This window comes from Acanthopagrus latus, chromosome 18 (assembly GCF_904848185.1).
Source record: "Acanthopagrus latus isolate v.2019 chromosome 18, fAcaLat1.1, whole genome shotgun sequence".
Lineage (NCBI taxonomy): Eukaryota > Metazoa > Chordata > Actinopteri > Spariformes > Sparidae > Acanthopagrus > Acanthopagrus latus.
The window spans coordinates 17,642,770-17,664,348 of NC_051056.1; the positions used below are offsets into that span (position 1 = coordinate 17,642,770).

The window sequence follows — 21,579 nt, forward strand, 5'->3', positions numbered from 1 at the left end:
AAGATAAACATAATCTAATAGAAACAGTAAATAAATTAAATACCTAAAGGATCTTTTAATCATTTTCCCTCCTCTTGGCACCCCCTGTTCTTTGAAGAGGTAGCTCTCCAACAGTGTCATGAGATTGAATGACATTCTTGTAATCCAGCACTTTACCTGAATATAGAGGTACTCAAATGCGGCAGGGTCCCTTCTCAACAGGTCCGCAGGGTCCTTGGGGAAGAAGCAGATGCGGAACAGACACTTCATCCCTTGGAAATACGTTCTATGGACCACCTGAAGGGAACACAACAGTATCAACTGTAGCCAGCTACATCTTCGGCATAAATTACTAGTATCACTGTTTCACAGTTTCTGTATGTGAACATGGCAGTCAGTGCATTCTGGAGGCACTTGCAGTGCTGTGTATGTTCACAATTTTATGGAGAGTGGGTACAGACTTAGTTTCATCCAACTGATGAAATGCAAAGAAATGTAGCGCCGCAAACTGTCAACCAACATCTCAAAATATGAATATGAATAATGACAGTGCTGAAAATGATGATACTACAAAGACTGTGATTTGCATCCAAAATCTAAGTGTCAGCAATCGGACTCATCTGACTTCTTGTGGAAATTATTTTAATTTTAACTTTTATGAGTATTGATTGCATGCCCATGAAATGAGAGTTTCCGGCTTGCTGTCCAGTTTTCCTGACAGTATGGCTGCCGGTTTATCTTAGAGAGAACAGAGCCATGCACACCACACAAATTCCCCATCCCTGGAACATTTGTCCTAACCAAACTCAACTGAAACTAAACAGTACTTTGTCATATTTTATATTCATAAAAGTCTTAGGTTGCTTTCATACTGCTTTTCCTGTGAACACGTGATCCATGAGTTGAAACAGTTTTTCACACGTGTTAAACTCATTCATCCTCCCGTGTTTCTTACATGTGTCAGTGGTTGGTTGTCTTGCAGCAGATGCAACCTCTGATTCTGGTCCAGACCACCTGCCTCCAGCACCAATGCAAAGTGCTCAATGTAGCGCAGTGAGAGGCGGTCCTGCAGGGAGGAGATCACATCCTGGAAGAAGAGAGATGGAAACAGATTACAGAGAATTACATTTCCACAGTAAGAATACCTTCTATCTCAACAATGTATGATGTATGGGGGCTATTTTCCCTCTGAATTCACTCTGTGTTTGTAGAGGGTAGTTTGTCAAATTGATATCCTTTAGATCTGTTTACGACCTTTTTATTTTACATTTGTCATTTTGCGCTATGGAGAGCTTCCACTGACACTATTTATTCTGCGCAGTGACTTCATCCTATTTAAGAAAATAACGTTTGCATATCGGAGTGTGCAGGGCAAACTTCTGCTCTTGTGCAGATCAGTATCTATGATTGATGTAGAGCTCTTCTCATACCCTGTTTCGAAAGTGTCGAGAGAACACTGTCAGGAGGAAAATTCGCGTTTTTTACCCTGAGCTTTGCCTGAGGATAAGGCTTCAGTATTCCTTTACCCCCTTATTTATATATTAAAGGCATGAAAGATTAAAAGGGATTCTATTGCAGTGATAAGGTTTTGTAAGTCACAGTATAGAGGCTCATTAGAGCTGTGAAGTATGAACACTAATTATTTGCTGTCTGTAAACAATAGTATCGACACTCGTTGATGTAACCTTAGCTGCAGCTGTCTCTGAAAAAAACATGGGTAAGCAGTTTTAACAGGATTGACCTGTGCGGTTTGCATTAAATGACTCCTGGGGAAGCTAAACGATCAACTAAAGAACCCACAGGAAGCTATAGACTGCAGCCTAAAATACTGCAGCAGGGCTTCTTTAGTTGACAGTCTAATGGGCACACAAGTGGGCATCTTTGTGTGTCACTGAATTAATCTGTGGTATTGTTTTATTGATCCAGGCCTTCTTATTATGCTGAAATTCCATTTAATTAGGCAGACAGGGTGAGCTTCCTCCTACTCTCCTTTAAAGTGCTGCTGTGTTCCTCCTTCTTTCTCCCTCCCTCTCCCTCCACGAGCAGCGGAGAGATTTGTGAAATCTAATAGAGTTCGTTTAATGAGTCTGCTCGGAGATGTCAGACTCATCTTAGAGGCTGACATGGAGACAGAAATGACCTCTGTCTGACTGAATTCATTTGTTGCTTTATGGCTTTAATCACATTACTGAGATTTTAAAACTTCAAAACCTGATAGGGCGAAGACAGAAAAAGAAAGCAGTTCTTTTTGTATTTATTTCCTTAAAACACTTACTTACTAGACTTGATTTGAGCAATTTAAGGTTTAGGTAATATATTTATCTGTGGCACACCTTGAGGATATCAGATGAAATAGTGTGCCTGGGTTGTACAGAGCCTACCCCACGAAGCACCAAAATTAGTTTATACAATTGAAAAACCATGGAAATTCAATATCTCATGGAGAGGCACCAAACATTAACAATGACATTCTCATATTTTGTGTATTTTTAACAATAGGCTTAATGTTAAACCTATAGTAATTAATTTGTTGTTGTTGGCAGCGCGTGAAGCCGCATACAGAAATGAAAAATAGCTTAAATTAACTTCCTGCAGACACAGATCAATGCTCTCTTTCATTTTGAGTCACGTTCCCGGTCACCTAATGAACATTAATTCAAATATTTTGTCTCTTATCATTTCTGTTTTGGTAATTTCCAGCTCCTGAGAAACATTTTAAGCTCCTTAGCTGCCCAATGCTCAACTTTGTTCACTAGCTAGTCAAGTTATTTTTTTCTGTCTACCAGTTGGTGCTGTGCTGGTACTGTCAGTGATTTTTTTTGGCTGAAAAACAGTGTGAGAGTGAATAAAAACAGTAATGGTGCAATGTGTAAGAATTGGCAAGCAATCATAGTTATACTCAAACCAAAGCCATAAGCTTATCACCAAAATAACAGCTAGGTAGCTAGTTAGCTTGGTTTGCCATGCACATAGTGGTCTGGACTGGGAGCTCGGAGCAGAGAAGTGTTGGTGTTCACACCGTCAGCTCAGGAGCTTTGAACCTGAACAGGCCCGGACTAGCTGGTTAGCCTGCTAACTTCAGCAGGTATCTCTGCAACACATTCCATAGACAAAAACTGTTAATTTCTTCACATTCTGTTGATAATTTTAGTACATTTTTAAAAATGTTTTGACGAAAATTCTTACATATTGCACCTTTAAAATGCTCAATATCTGCAGAGTTGGGTGTATAGTCTTTTGATCCATTGCTAATTTTGAAAATGGAGTAAATCTTCTTTAAAGATGCAATATGTAGGAAGTTTGATTGAGCTCCCAATCTGGACTGCTAGGTGCACGTCTTAACTGAGCTAGCTACACCTACAGTTAGCAGCATTTAGCTGTTATGCTAATGATATGCTGCCACCTTTATGTTTGGAGTATGACCTCAGGAGGTGGCCAAGTCTAACATACTGTTACATAATGTTAAAATTAATTTACTTTTCCCATGAGCACAGCTGTAGTGAATACATACCCTTACAGTGGTACGGCTGTCAAACGTAAAGGACTTAATCTGTCCATTCTCCAAGAACACCTTCAACACATTTGGTATGAGTAGCAAGGAGTCGTCCTTGAGCATTGTCTGAAAGAGATTCAGGGAAAAAACAGTTGAGTGAAAAAAAAATCGATGGTATGTGAGGATGTGCTAAAAAAGGTATCAAGAATCATTTGTACACCACAAACACAACCAGCTGTAATGGTTTGTTTATGCTTTGTTATCGAGACAAAAAAGAAAAGTATTGAAAAGGGTGTTAAGAAACAAAAGCTGCCTTACGTGAGCAATGGAGAGATACTTTAACTGAGCTGAGAAGGAGTAAAGCTCAGCCAAAGGATGCCCACACCATGCATTGTATCAGGATCAAAGAGGTTTTTTTTTTTTTTTTTCATTTTATCCAGTCTTTCCATTCAAGTATGTATGTCATGGAAAGAAAATTGGGTGGTGGGATTGAAAGAATTCAGCGAGTATTGTGAGTGGAGGCATATGGAGGAGAGGTCTGATCCAAGGTTACTGCTTTTACTGAAAGAGCTTGTTAGAAGAAAGGCTATGATATGCTAGGAAGTGATGTGACGGGCACCCTCCCCTCTCTGTTGCTGTCTCCATTTTTTTTATCTGACTGAAGCCTTTTGGCGAAAATGACTCAGTTCTCATTATGTCGTTTCAAAGGCCCACAGTTGTGATCAGAGGGATAGAAGATATCTAACGTAATGAGATAGATCCAGGGGTTTTAATGTGACATATGGGGAGGATGCACAGGGAAAACAGTCCAAATTAAATCCTCCGTAATTTTTGGCCAAAACTAAATCAAGCCTCATCTGATTCCTGTGTTTCTTCCTTTTTTTTTTAATCTAATGATGAGATTTGTGCAAGAACAGTAGGCAGACATCACCCATGACAGTAAAAGGATGTGGATTTATTGCAACAATATATCTCAGAAAATGCAATAGTTGAAATGGAGAGCTGTGTCCACAGCAGATGCCCGGCAGTCTGTTTTTTGGACAAGTTGAGTATTCAGAAGGCTCAACAAGCTGTTCCTGTGTGCAGATTGGATGTGACTAAAGTCTGAGTTATGAGTGAACAGATATTTCTCCATACTGCAGCATTAAAGTGAGGGTGAACTGGTGACGAGACGCCACAAACGTGTTTGTAAGTCCCCATACAAGCCACTACCTTTTGTTCTTGCAAGTGAGGCGAAGCTGGAGCTGATTTGTTACACACAGTGTCATAGAGGCAAATCACAGCTCGACGACATGGCCTCATCTTTTTCTCTCGATAAACATCAGGCTAGGTGGTCAACACTGATAAGCCTGTTATCGATGATCAATAGCAGCCTGTAGCTCCTGATCACTGGAGACAGATTTAGAAATCGCTTGGCCCTGGTTGTGGGGGATGGTGACTGAAACATCCGATCAGTGCCTTGATTTCTGTTTCTTGAGCTCTAATCAATTGGATTCACAATTCTGAGAGAGAAACGTCGAGGAATATTAGATCAGTCAGAGAGGAGACATTAATGGACCTGAGGGCTTTTTGCTGGTTTGTGGGATATATCTCACTTTAACTGAAGTCTTGATTTAGGTATAATTAAGGAAGTCTCTGGGTTCACATCATGTTGACAGTTGATACTGTCAGGCTAGAGTCAGATCAACTGTAATGGGAAAGGAGAGCTTGAGCTGTCTGCTTCACACTCTGTGTTGGCTTCATCCAAAGGTTATCAGACCTTGTAGTCCATGTCATGGGCAATCCTGTTCTCTACCCTCTACCCTCTACCATTAAGTTGAGGTAAATAGAAAAAAATAATGATGAAATACCCATTTCTCCATCTTCTGATTCTTTATTGATTGCCCATTGCTTATCATCTTCGTGCGCTAACTGTATTTACAGTGTAACCTCCTTTTCCTCCCATAAATCCTTGATTGACTGCCGTGCATTAGGGACCATACAAAGATAATTATTTTGGTTGGGAGAAATGCTTGATTTCTTTTTTTTCTTTTACAAAAGTAAGGCCTACAGTAATTATTATTCCCTTTGGACCATCGTCTTCACTTAGGAAGAAAAAACTTCAATACACTCCACCCAAAATATCTCAAAATGATGTTGAAATACAGCCACTTGTTATTGTTGAATAAAGAGCTTCTAAATTAACAGTTATTATAGTCACCAAATGACTAGTCATGCCTATCCAGACTTTCTCCACTGTGTTGGTAGGGGTTAGTTCTGCCTGCACCCGTTATTGTGCTGAAGTGGAAATAAACACTCTGGCTGGTTTGTATTTCTTTTAACCAAAAACAATTGTTTAGGGTGGCCGTAAGCCCAGGGTGCAGCAACAATAACCCTGTAAAACAGAGTTAGAGGAAATTGTTTTGCATGCTGGGAGGTGAGCCCGCCCATTAAAGGCTTACTTCACCACTGTTTCACATTAAAGTGTGTTCACAGGTCTTGGGGAGTACCACTGCATATGTGGAAAAAGTAGCATATAGCACCAGAAAAAGCTGCACGTAGTTTTTCTCCCTGCGATGTCACTCAGTGGTTAAATTGCATTGTGGGTATTGCAGGCGCCAGGTTTTGAAAAGCAGTTCGCTGTCCTGCATTGCACTCTGACAGCATTGCTGGACTCATTAAGGGCAGTTTGAAAAACTTGATAAACAGAACCAGATATCGTCTTTTTTATTCCATTCATTCTTCTGCTGTTTCAAATACGTGGCATCACTGGAGTAAATGTTTCAGATTACATTCATCTTCCTCTGGAGCCACAAAAGGCTTTGTGCTTCTTTTTTTCACATTCAATAGTACTCCCAAAGACCTGTAAACACACTTGATGTGTGAAACTGGTGGATTTACCTTTTAAAATGGCTAAAAAGCTGTCAGATTGTTTGGGTTTGTACTTTTAGTGACCAGATTAGGGTAGGGGTATCTTCAGCGTGTAGGTTGGTAGCTTGGAGGTTGCTGTTGTTATTGTTTCCCTTACGACCAGGATTTTGAAAAAAGCATAGCATAGCACAGAAGGAAGGATAATTCAGACTGAAATAGTTTATCAAATGGTGAACTAGTGAGAGGGAACTGCACTATTTTCACTTCATATCCTCTGCATGTGGCAAAACTCACCTTCATAGTGCTGAAGAAAACTACGGCTTCTTATAATGATAACTTTTTTCTGACCTCCCTCATCCCTTATTTAATTTGTGTACAGTCTCACACATATGCCAGAGCAGGTCTTCATCTGACAATGGTGTAACAAATGCCACATAAGTGTTTTTTGTAGCTTGTAGATGTTTAATATTCAGGTCAGAAACGTATAAACTTGATAGCTCTGCCACGAGAAGTAAGATTGGACCCGAACACCCAGAAATATTCCAACATTTCTATGTGATATTGTGGCTGTTTTTCAATATGTTTGAAAAGAGGTTCAGGTCGCTCCTGTGAGAATTCAGATCAGTCAGGAAAGCATTTTTATTCAAGGCCAAACCACTGGACCAAAGACGCACACACACACACACACACACACACACACACACACACACACACACACACACACACACACACACACACACACACACACACAGAGTTTGATGAAATACGAGGACAGAGAGAGGATACTCAAAGCTTTTCGCAATTGCTGATCAAACAGGACAAATGCGCTGCGGTAAGAGCATGTGTTTGCCTGCACATTTCACAGAAAGACACGGCTCGTGGACTTACTGAGTCTGGGTCGCTGATGGACACTTGCTCTGAAAAGCGCACTTTGGGCGGGTTGGTTCGCAGGCGGGCCTTTTTGGCTGCACTTATGAAGGCAGACTTAGGTGACTGAGGATGAAACAAGAGAGAGAGAGAGACAGAGAGAGAGAGAAGAACTCTTGAATCAGCTTGAAAGAAGAGACGTAAGTGAGAGAAAAGCCCCTGTGACTGCCAGCGCTAAAGAGAAGTGTGTTGGAGAGCTGGCTAATGCTGCTGCAATGCGACAGCTACAATCCTGCTTTCACCATGAACGTCTTCTGATAAAAGTTTAAATATCTGGAAACTGTTGTGCTTGTTGGTCTGAGAACAATAAATAATGTGAGCTGCTCAGAGACCAAGAGGCCAATCCCCTGCTGGGCTGCTGCATAACTCATGTGGACCTTTAGGTTCCAAGTTATGAAATATTCAAAAATTTGCATTTTCATATCCATATTTCATCTTCTAAATATATCCAGATGGCTGAATAAATGCTATTCCCACTATGTGGTGGTATGCACGCCCGATTTATTTAATAAACCCTCATGTAGGTGTGTGTGTCGCCTGCATGGAGCTGTTTCCAAAACCAGAAAAAGAAATTACTCTAATGTGTAGGCACGGCCATGAATACTAATGATTGTCTGCATTAGTGTTGGGAACAGAGCCCTGTACGTGTGTTTCTGTATGATTCAGAGTGACAGGAAGAGTGTTAAGACTGTGTGGAAATCCTGAGGGAAAGAGTGTGTGTGAAATCCTGAGGGAGAGGAAGATGAAAGAGAGTGAGTGTCCCATTATACTACCTGGTGGGGCTGCAGCACAGTGAGAACTATAGTGTCTTTGCAGCGTCTATGGAGAGAGAATAGAGAGTGGAGTGGGTTAGATAACGCAACGGACAGCATGGTATTTGGAGAGCTTCTCCGGATTTATATCTGCCATTTCCTCGCTGTCCTCCAGCTGCAAAAGGACTGACTCATCCACAGGTTTGTGTTGATGTTACGTATCAGCGGCAATAAGAAACAGTTTGTTCCTTTTGATCCACCCTCTTTACCCGCGGCCTCTTTACTTCCACCTGCCCGTCTTTGCTGCTCCCCTTGGCCCTTCTCCTCTCCCTCCTCCTCCTCCTCCCCCTCCCCCTCCCTCCCCCCTGGGACAGTAAAGGATGTTACCTTACAAGGTCTATGACTCTCTCTCGGGGCGCGTCGCTCACCGTCTCCTCGTTTATGGCCAAGATCTGGTCTCCAGGGAGAAGCTTGCCAAAGGAGGGGCCGTCTGCATTAAGATGGGGCACACAGCCAGTCACGTACATACAGTAGAAAGGAGTTGGAGTCATCATAGGATCCCCTTAAAGTGCCCTCAGTCTCCCTGTGTGCTTACCGGCAGAGACGGAGCGTACAATGACAGGCCTCTGGCTGCCTGCAATAAAGCCGAAGCCTTGAGTTGGGTGGCGCTGGATGGTGACCTGTCGAGCTGTGGCAGGACTTAGGGTACCACTGTCCATACCATCCTGGCTCTCCTCTAACATTGCAGAGCTGCAGAGAACACACACATGCACGCACGCAGATTAAAAATAAGTTCCTAATTTTTTGTACTTTATATCCACACTACCCATGATTTATCAAAGATCTCTTTGTGTTTAGCAGTAGCCTATTTGTTAATATTTTTTAGAATGGGACATTCCCCATCACCATCCGGCTCCAGGTTGTGCCCAAAAATGTGAACCACAACTCTATCGGTCAACTGGGGTGCCTGATATTCAGCAGGTGAGATTATAAAAGAAATAACAAAATGAAAGTGTTTTCAACAGACATCAAATGGGTGAGTAGACGTTTGCCTTTGAGCAAATGTATTCCTGTTTACAATCATTTACATAATTAAGACACTGGATTAAAATGTACTGTTGGGTATGCCTAAATGATGTCCCTGAGAGCCCTGTACATTATTATACAGATCCGAGATGAAATAAGTTCAGAGGATTTACTCGAGCAAAGGTCCAACATCTCATCATGTTTAACTTGCATCATGATTCAGTGCCATATGAAATATTTTGTTTTTGTACTGTATGATTCCTCAAAACTTGCCCTGTGCTTTGTCTAGTAGTTGTGCTTCACAGTGCCTCTTTTAATATTAACCACAGCGTCAGATGAGAGATATACTGATCTCAAACTGCTTGTGTGAAGAATGAACTTGTTAAGCGTCTCTGCTTGATTTAAATCTCATGCCATGGTTTGGATATGGTAGCTTCCTGTTTTATCTTGAAGATTATATCCTCATCTGTCATGTTTTACTCTCCACTCTTCTGTCTTCCCTCACTCTTCGGTGGTTCGTCTGTGCCTCTTGTTTATCTCCCCGGTTTGCTGACTGTGCCCCTGTGTTAAACTGGTTCGTATTCAGTTTTGTTTTTAGCTTTTGGATTTCTCCTGTTTTGCTGCCAACCTTCTTGCCTGCCATTTGTTGCTTGGATTTTGGACTTTGAACATCAGCTATCATTAAAGCTTCCGTTTAGCTTGTACCTGCCTGCCACTGTGTTCTGCATTTGGGTCCTCTTTTGATAACCTCAATGCCTCTGTTTTCGCTCACTATAGTTGCCTCTCTTGAGTGATTTATAAGCATACAGTTAGTCTGTTAGTTTACAGGGCTGCTTGAGCTGTAAAGGCTAGAATAGTTGCATCAGTTAAAATAAAAATGTAAGTTATCAGATATGGATCTGGGTCCGGATAGGATGGCAAAGGAGTCCGGACCCGGACAGTGGTCTGTCCATTAGTGATCTTGGGGGGAATCGGTTGTTAATTTTTTGTGAAATAACCAATTTGAAAATCACAGTCATTCATGTTTGGTCAAAAATATTCTGATATTTGATATCTGATATTTTGCTGCCTATTCTTAGCATTTGTAAAATGTTTTTGTGTGAAGTTGAAAATATTCAGATGTTTATCACAGATCATAATAAAGACTAAAAATATCAAAATATTATTTGAGGGCCATATCAACCAGTTCAGTGAGTTTCATTGTCGTCTAGAGGCCATGCAGACCACTGTGTACCTGTCACATGCGTTCGTGTGTCCATCCTGGACCTTGGCCATCCCCTGAGAGGAGGGAGCAGCATGGGACAGGGTCGCACTGCAAAGGCCGCTCTCTGTTTCGCAATCATTCACCTGCAGAAGAGAGAAAGGAGGAGGAAAAAATGCAAGCAAAGACGTTAGATACCCTGCTTTCTCAACAGCAACAATACCGTTGGTATCTCAAAATGCTGCTAAATGTGAAGCTGAAACAAAAGCGCCTGGATGTTTTGAAAAAGATGCACAGGACTGAAGTGAAAATGTGGACATTTCAGTTTGGTAAAAGCATCTGATATTGGAGGCTGGCCTTGAGAGAAAGTACAGTTATCAAAGACCTACAATGTAATGCACACAGAGTATGTAACACATTAAGGTCTCTGAGCTTGCCAGGCTCTTCTAGTGTGGACCAAGCTAGTGCTGTGAACCACACTTGCTCTTTTACAGATGCCTGTGTGGGAGGCAGTGAAAGCAAGATTACTGAAAGACTCTGTGTGTGTACATGACACGTGGGTTTCTGTGTTTGTGGCAGACTGAAAGACTGAAAGGAAAATGGACGGGAATGATTGCGTGACGAGGGAAAAAGAACCAGATATTTATGCTCGTATCTGTGATCTAGGACTCGGATGAACGCTGACAAAAGATGAGACGCTGATTGTGATGTTAATGGCGCAGATGGGCTAAAACAGAGAGACGCGGATAAAGAGAATGACAGCGCAGCGCGGGATTATTATGCAGGGGTGCACTGTTGAGAGCAAATACCTTTCTGAGTGCCACAGGCAGAGAACAAACTGTCAGTAGCAGGAGGCTGAGTCACATCAGTCAATAGTTCAGATTCATATTCTTGTCACTTGTTGTTTCTGATAACAGTGGCTTATGTGGGTGCACGGCTCATTTACAACAGCAGCGATGCGTTACTGATCTCTACCCTGCGTCATGCCATCAGATAAGGGTTGATGTCTTGTAGATAGGCTTCATACTGAGCTCAGTCCATGACTAAAAATCCATTATGCTACGTGTGCTTTGAATTTCAATCATACTAATCATTTAAAAAGATTAGATTTGAATAAGAGTTTCTGTGTTCGGTATTCAGCGGACTTACAAAGGATCATCTGTCTGTATCAAAGGTGCACAGTGGTGACAAATGATGCTGCACCAGCTGCTTCTGCCTCTTAATAAGGATTACAGATTTTTGATTGAGAATAATTATTTTCTCCTTTTATTCTCCCCCCATGGATTCTGCCAGTGCAATTCTTCCCCCATTTTATTCTCCTTCTTCTTCTTCCTCTGGTCCTCTAATGTCTTCCTCTTTCCACCATCTGTCTCCCTCTGTGGTTACTGGGAGGACACCCATTCTGCTGCATCGAAAGGAAGGTGCCAGTGAGTAGCCATTCATCAGGTGTGTGTGTGTGTGTGTGATTGGTGTGTGTCGTCATGAATGTCAGCAACTCCTTAGAGCCTCTTTTCCAAGATTTGTGACCTCAGCGAGGTGACAATATAAATATCCCTGTGCTGAATAGCCTGCACTTGCACCTTGTCCATTATTCACAGTCTTTGTTGAGGTATAATAGCCCCTGAGTCTTAATGTACCTATCAAGACTTCATGGGAAAAGAGAAATACAGCTGAAATTGTGCAGCGTCATCTACATCATTGTTGAATCTGAAAACCGGACCGCATCCTCCTCTGTCTGTTTTCACAGCTTTAAATTCTTCACTTAATTTCGAGATGAGTTTTGGCATTCAGAATTAAGTGGCGAGGGGGAACTGAACAGAGGGGAGAGCGATGAAAGTAGCCGGGGGACACTGAAGCTTACACGTCTGCAAAGATAAACAGCCATTCAGCAGAGGGGCCGACCTTCTACTGAGAGAGGACGCCGAGGAATTCTGTCAAGAAACGATCCCCAAGGGCATCGGCAGGCCTGCCCGTTGCTATGACGACGGCTCTCGGAGGCTTGTTGGAGCTCCGGCGGACGGAGAGATAGTGGGTGGATGAGAATAGTGATGTGGCCAGACGCTCTGCGATCACCCCGCAGCCACTGTGGCCAGATGCCAACGTTTCCTCGGGCAGCAGAGGTCAGGGCGTCACATACCTGCACCGCTCCAGCATCCCAGTCTGTCGAGGCTCAGCAGGCCTCAGGCTCTGGGAAGAATGACCTTTTACTTATTATCCGCCCAGGCCTGCATTCTCACAGGTTCATCAGCTTGGAGGGACGCTGCATTTCATACAGCAGCACTGCTGAGTAGTTACAGTTACAGTGTGATCAGGTGTTCAGAAGTGACATCCTCCAGTCGATCGGTTACCGGATAACTATGCCAAGTAACTGGTCAGTCAGTAATCAATCAATCAATCAATCAATCAATCAATCAATCAATCAATCAATCAATCAATCAATCAATCAATCAATCAATCCCTTTCAAACCAAGTAGCTGGGTGCACCGAGCTGCATCAGACACAACCCAGTAAAGTCTTAATTAAGTTCATCATGTCGTTCTGTGGTCGTGTTGGAGGCTTTAGATTGTGATTAAAATGAACTCAGTTTCATGATGTTTTACAGTGTGTGTAATTCTTTAAAGGTCCAGTGTGTAGGATGTCGTGGCATCTAGCAGTGTGGTTCGACCAACTGAACACCTGGATGTAGTTGATGAACCCAAGAAGCTCGCAGCTCAGCATTTTAAAAAACATATTTTTTTTTACGAATTTGTTAGAGAATTAAGAGAAATGTGACAGGAACACAAGTGTGTATTAGTTATAACAATTTTCCAGTATAATATGTTGTTACTATTTAAGACTAAACTAGATAATACAAGAATAAAAGGAGTCAGTGGTAAATCAGATTATTAATCACACCAAACTGAAATGTCTTTTCTTTTCTTTTCTTTTCTTTTTTTTCTTTTCTTTTCTTTTCTTTTCTTTTACTTCTGTCTTCTTTCCTTTTTCTTTAAACTTAATTTTCACAATTTATGGCTGGCTTTTCCAGGAGCCTGGTCCATAACGAATGCGTCAGGCAGGAAACAGCTGCCAGATCAGACTGATCTTATCAGACATGCACTTGTGGTCTGATGCATTTTGTTTTTATATAAACCAATAAAAATATATTTTTTCTCGTTCTTATTAAATCACCTGCTGCTGACTTCAGTGTGTTGTAGCTGATCTCAGGCTCCCTCGTTGTCCGGACGGAGAGCAGGGCATTACAGTAGAAACCGACAAGTTATCACATTTAATTGAGAGTAAAGTCTGAGATGAAACCCACATTTTCTATGACTGAATAAGAGCATTAGTAATGGCCAGCTGTTCTTTGTAACACATGATTACTTAAGTGCGACCCATTCATGACTGTTTTATGTGTGAGAAGACGTAACACCCCATAGCTGCGGGAAATATACTGTATATGGGCTCTGCTGGAAATTTGCCATTGTAAATACAAACTGTAAAAGCCGAGAGCTGCAGTGCTGTTCAGCAGAGTTAGACGTAGCACTGAGAACCCTTGAAGAGAGGTTAAATATGTTGCCTCTCCTGCAGCTGTTCTATGTTTCCCGTGCAGACGGGATCCACTCGCACCCCTGCTGTCGGCCGTCACGTTTGCTTAGCTTACTCAGCTGTGTCTGTACTTTGAGTTTGGCTTAATTGAGCTAACGTTGTTCCGTGGCAGTTGCGTCTCCTTGTCTAAACAAATTAGCGAGATCCTTGGCTAACATAGGATGATGCTATAGAGAGCCTTATTTTGCTGTGCATCTGTCTTGGACCACAAGGTATTATCTATCCAAAAAATCTTGCTGAGAGCTTGAAGATACATGCTTAAATGTCTTGCATGTATAAATCTGATTAAACACTTTAATAAGCAATAATGTAGAAAAATATTGATAACGATGATGGATTGGAAATACCATTTAATGATATAACTTGTAAACATGATGAGGACACTGTGCTTGACAACATCAATTTATGCATTTAGGGTAAATGAATGCAACATTATTTCTGCTTGTGCAACATTATACAGACATAATTAGTTTAGCCTATTCCCACATGCAGGGGGGGTGCAGCTTAGCCTTTTGGATACTGCGCCTCAAATGTAGATTCTTAATTATGGTTTAATCGGAATTAAAGAGTCCATTCCAGTGACAATTAGCATCGCACTTCCACATGGTACTCCGAATTATCTGGCTACTTACCCTGTTGATGCTTGAGGAATTTTCACTTATTTTACTGTTGCACTAATTGTTAATCCCTCTGATTAACTGCGTCTGGTAAATGCCTGAATTATAAATTATAATTTGAAGCAGAGATGGAATCAACCGCAGAAACTTGGGAGTTGTGCAGCACTAATTGGAAATTGAGGCGAGTCATAAGTGACTGTATGTTATTGGATCATTGCCTTGAGAAGCCAGACAATAGGTGAGAACTGCGTGATTATTTGTGACTGACAGATGAAGAGGCCTCAGATAATATCATCAGGCTGGCTAAATAATTCATGAACATAAGAATGCAGCAGCATCCGCGCAGGCAGGTGTTGAATTCAGTCGCTTATTGTGTTTTCCTTTTGATGTCTTTTCGTCGCTGTAGATGTCATACCGCCCTGATGCTCAGTTTGTGGCGGTACCATGTTTGAAAATTGCTCTGAGTGGACTTTGACTTGATTATGTTAGTTGAAGCTATGCAATGATGGCTGTTGATAGTCAAACATGCTCGCAAAACCTGAAAGGTTTATCGATGGTAGTGATGTGGCTCTATGTGGGCGTGGGTTTCTCCTTCTACCACTGAAAACTCTCGACAACAACTGTATGAAATTATGTACATTCATGTTGAAAATCGGAGCTATTGAGTTTGATATTGGATTAGGCTTGATTGAATTAAATGGGTCTGAAGGGCCTTGACAGAAATATGCTCCTTTCTGAGTTTCTAACTTCAGTCAGTGTGAAAAAGTAGAGGCTCACACTCTAAAGCTTAAAATTATATGGTGGGTGCACGGAAGTGGCAGAAATCAACAGTGAACAAAGTCCGGCACTCTCAGAGAAAAAAAAAATATGGATGTGCGCGCACACACACACACACACACACACACACACACACACACACACACACACACACACACACACACACACACACACTAGTCAAGTCACAGTAACAAATGGTGGACAGTCACGATGGCATGCATAATAAGGTGATCTGTGTGCATTAATTCGTATCTAAAGAAGTGCCGTCAAATTAACGTATTAAAAGTGTAATTAGAAAGTGCGATCAGTCAGAGCAACAGTATTTTATTTCCTTGGATGCTTGCGCAGGGTCCAGGTATCCAGGATGAATTACTTATGGAATGTAGCCAGACAGTAAAAGAGGGCAGCAACTGTGGTGACTTGCAGCATCGCAAACACACGTTGCACTCTCACACACGAACAATTCATTGTAGAAAAAAAGCTTTCCAAAGTGTTTTTCAACCCTGGTCCTTGAGATCCCCCTGTCTTTAGACCAATCCACCTGATGCGAATGATGTGCTTGTCATCAAGCTCTACTGAAGCCTGATGAAGGCCCATGCATTTGAATCAGGGGTGCTGGGTCAGGGAAACATCCAAGGACCATATATGTATATCATGATGCATAAAAATGTCCAATAAACAGTTCTCATTTAAAACGAGACTAGTTTACTAGCCACACGTACAGTGGAAGTATTAAGCTGTTGGCTCAGACACACCAAAGAAATACACATAGGAAGTTTGTGCTTGCAGTGGGTTAGGGTTTATGTGTATCCGTCAGTGTTTGCATGTGTCCAAGACAGATTTACTTTCTTCTCTCGGGAAACTCTGAATAGAAAAAAAAACTAAAATAAACCCCAAAAACTGCAGCGTAAGCAGCTTGGCTCTGCTTCGTGACAAGATATATCTTAACCATAGCTGAAAACATGTTGGCCCACAAACACTGGAAAAGAAAAATGCAGTATAAAGGTGGTACTGCAGATCAGTTTCAATCCCTGCTTCATCTAATTTTACATACATATGCATGGAAAGTCATGTTGCACACTCATACTCGTCAGTCAATCGTCTCTCAGCCTGGAGCGCCGGCTGACTACATTTCACATCAAATGTAACAAATCCTTGAATCTGCAGAAATCCTGTTAGTGTTATGAAAGAGGCGACACAATAATCTCCCCGGCGCACTGTGAAATGAGCCTTCCTGGACAGCCATACTCTGCCTGTCACATGTCTGGCCTCTAGGAAGCTGCAAACATGAAAGTCACTCTGCCAGCTCGGTCGCCACTGTCTCCAGTCGGTTTTCATTCGCCGGCTGTGATAAAACCTCTGCTAAATATTTATACTGTTTTGTGAAAGGATTTGTGGTTTTTGACTTGTGGTGATAGACAGGCCTTTGCACTGAGAGAGCCAATCAAATAAAGCCATCGGCACCGAGCCTAATCCCTCCTGTCAGTTCAGGCCGCCCCGGCCAGTCTCGCAGAAATCCCGCAGGACGACACAGTCCATTCTGTGGGGAAGTGAAGGCTGATATATGAAAGTCAGTCCTGGACTTCCTCACTGATTACCCAGTTATGGACATGCTACTTTGACAGTATCGCATTGCAAGCAGTTACTTCACCCTGGAAGAAGTTGAACTACTTAGTAAAGCTGCACTAAAGAGGAACCTTGTTGTGAACTAAAGCTACTTAGAAAAAAAAAAGTTCAAACATTTTTGCAAAAAAGGATGAAATTGAAAATGTACATGTGACATGAAACTTTAACAAAATACAATACAAAAAAGTCAGATACCAGCAGAAAAACATCCCACTAGGATATCTGGTTATGTCTGCCACGATGTCCACCAGTCAGACTCCTGCCTTCCAGAAACTAGAGTCCAGTTGGGGGTATAGCACCATTGAATCAGTTAGTAACCTCTAAGATAGCGCTGACAGTTATATTCAAGTGACAAATGCATAGTCTGGACAAACCCTCGCAGTGGCCAGGGTGAAAGAAAAAGGGAGGTGGTGCTGTTAGAAGGGGGTTCAATCACAGCAGGGACACAATGATGAAATGAGAAAAACATTCTTGTTATGTCCCTGTATAGTGATATGTTTTGAGTTTCACTGGTTGACTACATAAAAATGGGGAAAAAGTCATTTACTTTAATCACGATGCAAATTCAGGTCACTTGACTTAGTTCACGACTTACCAACCCTGACATTTACAAGGACTTAAGTCTTTTCTTGCTGCATTTTACATCGAATTTACTTTCCCTGATTTTTCTCACTCTAGCGGGAAGATTCTCCAGCCAGCCCCTCTTATCCCTGCTGCCAGGTAAGCAATGCAAACTTCATCTCTTTAAGCTTCTCTTGACATGCTGTCTGCCTGCATTTCTGTCACATGAAATGAAGATGCAGGCACGTAGATTTATGGAGCCGCAGGACTCGTCCCTTTGTCTATCTCTGGCTGTGTTCACCTGCTGTCTTGCTTGCCAGCATGGCTGCATCCTTTCCCGTCTTTACACAGATTACCTCCGCAGTAGGGCCAGATGGCTTCCATTTAGTGAGCGCTGCTGACTCGTTTCTCACTTTTACTTTCTGAACTTATTGCCCACATATACGCTTTCTCTGTTAATCGCTCTGTCTCTCCCTCTCTCTGTCACTGTCTGTCTATCCGTCTGGTTAATTGGGCCATGACTGAGTGGGGAAAGTTGTTGTGTTAAATGTGCATCTGTTGTGGTTTTAAATTGCACTGTTGCAATATCTGCTTATGTGTGTCTCTGAGCTAATGAATGAGTATTTTGTAGCAATAATGCTGTGATGAAATATTGTAGTACAACTTAAATTTAAACTACAAAATTCAGATTTGGACGAAAAGAAACACACATACAGTCTTTGTGCGTATATGTTTGTGTGTGGGAGGAATAAGAGACAAACTGGTGAGGGGTTTATGTTGCCCAAAACAACCTGTCAGCTGTCTGCGCCTCCCACTAATCTGAGTCAGTTGTAACACCTTCAGTGCCTCATTCTGTGATCAACAGTGCACGAATACTAGTTAACAGGACGGCATAAAAGTAAGTGATGGTCGTATGAATGCAAACTTGGTAAGGAAACAAAAGAAACAATGTACTGATCGTAACAATTCCAGGATCACTGTGTCTTGTAAGTATAAAAAAGAAACGCAAAACAATGGTAATGGTGTTTCTGAAAAGATTCAGCCTTAAACATTTGGCATGCCATTTCCCTCCTACGCCGCAGTTCACGTCACAGCACTGCTGTTGTTTGAATCATCTGTCCCCGTGATGGGTTTCCGGTTTGTGGACTAGCTAACATTGCCAACGCTATCTAATGTCCCTAATGTTGCCGAGGTTAGCTAGCACACAATAACTGACTTCGCTAATGCTGGTTGGCAAACATTAACATTGCTAATACTAGCTAATATGAATTATGCTGAATTATTAACGCTAACTAACATTCATGTTGCTAACATTAGAGCAGTACGGTATGCTGGCCGCAAAACTTAGAACTTGGGCATCCTTCCACAAACTGGCAACTACCAAGACTGTTGATGGCTGATGAAACACAGATACCATGTGATTCCAATGGTGTTACATGATTGGCTGGCAAATGTTAAATGCTCTTGCCAAATGCTGCCCCAGTTTAAAACACCTAATGATCTGCCTCGTGCCCTGGTTGTTGACTGTGGTCCTTAATCCTCACTTGTGGACAAACAATCACAGGTAGGACTGGAGTGCTGGTAGCATAACAACCTAGCAGCTTCTCCTTTGGGCAAATTTCCCAACATGTCACACACACGGTCCATTAAGTGACAGTCCAACAGCGCAGCACAGCCCTGTGGCGTTTTTCTGCACCGCATAAATTTGGTCTGAACACAGCCTAAATGGGTATTTCAGGCCAGCTGGCAGTGGAGCTAAATCAGACTAACCAGTTTGGAAACTGCTCTTCTACAGAGTCTGAGAGATGGGTATATTACACGTAGCAACAAGGCACTGTCGTGTCAGCAAAATTTGCTTGGTTGGGTTCCTCAGAACTCCCACTCAACTGCTGATCACCCAGTGTTGAAATGACAGCAACAGACTATATGCAGCCATGTGGGCTGAAAACCCAATTAAGACCCTCTGAGAGCAAGAGAGCAAAAGATGAAGAACGTCTTGGGAAAAGTTTTGGATGAGAGTAAACTCCGAGAAAGAGAACGCTGTCACAGGAAGAGTTTTATCTGCGTCTCCTGCATGTGCTTTGTTTGTTATCGTCTTGTAGATGGGGATGTGTGGAGGTTAAGAAGGTTCTGAAATAATGAACGGGGTCTGAAGTGGAGGAGACATATTTACAAGTTTACAAACTCGGGAGGACACAGGATATAATTTTGTTTTCCTCTTGAAAGTCTATTAAGCAACAAGTGCAAACATGGAAACCAAACCCTCTTTAAGAAACGGTTTCAAATGGATGCTCACTTCCTGTTATCCTGACCTGGACTGAACTCACTCAGTCTTACTCTCTCTCCTCCTCCTCCTCTCCTGCTCACTCTGTTTTTCGTTGGCACCTTGACTGAGACAAATGAAGATGAATGATATTGGACAGGCTTTATCATTCTGTGTCCTACAGTGTTATCTGAACAGTACAAAGAGACACATCTATGAATGTCACTTGCTCATTTACATGTACCAGTGTGTGCCAACGTCTTACTTTTTCTTTATTGTGTCATTATTTTTTTATTTTTGATCTGAAAGGTACATGTTTGAATGCTATGAATGACAATAATTTAGATCTGCAAGCACTGAATGAGCCCAAAAAACACGATCGGACCATCCAGGGATTGGACTGTGCAGTTTGCACCTTGTTATTCTCCCTGTGGAGAACACATCCTGGTGCAACACATCCTGGTGTTAAAATATAATAAAAAACATTTTCTCAGCCCCTTGTTTGAGGGCTTCCTTGATTCCACTTGACCAGTCTGACCTGTTGGCCTTGAGCCGAACTGCTCCTCTGACTCACTCCTGCATTATTAATGTGATCATGGCCCCACACGACCTTCACCACAACATGGAAATTAATATTCCACCTTCCAGGGTGCAGAGTCTTAGTCTTAACCCCGCAACCTCTCTGGTAAAGTGCTACCATATGCTGGCGCCAGCCAAGGGGTTCACTGTGACAGGACCAAAGAGTATTTTGTATTTCCATATCCCTACTGGTGTCTGTGGAAGGCTGTAGAGGATACAGGTGACTTAGTTTTCTCTGTGTTTTATGGCATATAACCATCATGTGATGGTGACGATTTAATGCAGGTTTATTGAGGACCTAAGGAAGTGCAGTTTAGTATTAATAAATCTTGACTAAGCAGCAAACATGGGGAAGCAGACGTAAACAAAATGCAGATTAGTGTGGTGCAACAACTTGCTGTAGTCATACATTGCAGTGAAAAAGCAGAAGGTTTAATAAAATCAGTAAGGAGACCTGATCAACATTATTCTTCAGTAACAAATGGAGGTGGGATTTCAAACTTTCTGTCAACAGTATAGAATGTTGTATAGTTGCTTAGCAGAACCGTCAGTAGCTGCGGGATGCAGCTCTTATTGGTGTGCTCCATCTCAGAAAGTTATCATCCACATTTTAAATCATAAATATCGTGCACGTTTTATATTATCAGACTGGATCTGTTTTTTTTTTTGTTTTTTTTTCCTCATTGTTTTTTATTGCAGTTTTTTTTTTCTTTTTTAACAAGGCAGTGTCTGCAACACCAGACACAAAACAACAAAGCAATACAAACACAAAACGTACACAACAGCTCTTAAATATGGCATAATACAAGAAGTGGTGGGTCATTCTTACAGTACCCGGGTGTGGATCACGTGCGCAACAGTCCTTTTAATAAAATGGTGGAAAGATCTGGTCCGATATAGTCCAAAAAAGGGTGCCACACTCTGTAGAACTGATCCACACTGTGGTGTATAACATTGGTAAGATATTCTAAAGGAATCAGTTTGAAAATTATTTTACGCCAACCACAGACAGTGGGAATCCTATCACTGACCCATTGCAAGAGGATATTTTTCCTGGCTGCAAATGTTAGAATGTTATACAATCTTTTGTTGACTGCTGCTTTTAGGTGGTCACTTGGAAAACCTAGAATCAGAGATATGGGGTCCATCTCTATATCAACGTGGAAGATTCTCCCCATTTCACCTATAATTTCATCCCAATATCTTTGAAGTTTATGACAAAACCAAAAACAATGAGTTAAAGTCCCCACACCAGTTTTACACTTGAGACACATAGGGGAAAGAGAGCGGTTGAAGAGGTGCCTGCGGTGAGGGGATATATGTAATCTGTGTAAAATCTTAAA

At 41.9% G+C, this 21,579-nt stretch overlaps 1 protein-coding gene across 3 annotated transcripts in view; it reads right to left on the reverse strand.

Annotated features, from left to right (window-relative positions):
- frmpd3 (FERM and PDZ domain containing 3) overlaps window positions 1–21,579 on the reverse strand; it is a 96,902-nt gene that overhangs the window by 10,207 nt on the left and 65,116 nt on the right. For 2 of the 3 annotated variants that reach the window (XM_037077069.1, XM_037077066.1), the window contains exons 3-10: window positions 10,262–10,374; window positions 8,597–8,751; window positions 8,389–8,491; window positions 8,023–8,068; window positions 7,211–7,315; window positions 3,491–3,598; window positions 935–1,066; window positions 157–276 (exon numbers count right to left, since the gene is read on the reverse strand). In XM_037077069.1, the coding sequence (XP_036932964.1) occupies window positions 157–276; window positions 935–1,066; window positions 3,491–3,598; window positions 7,211–7,315; window positions 8,023–8,068; window positions 8,389–8,491; window positions 8,597–8,751; window positions 10,262–10,302 (810 nt within the window). In that variant the 5' untranslated portion in view covers window positions 10,303–10,374. Of the gene's footprint in view, window positions 1–156; window positions 277–934; window positions 1,067–3,490; window positions 3,599–7,210; window positions 7,316–8,022; window positions 8,069–8,388; window positions 8,492–8,596; window positions 8,752–10,261; window positions 10,375–21,579 lie in introns of those variants that run through there. The other variant, XM_037077067.1, reaches the window with a different exon arrangement.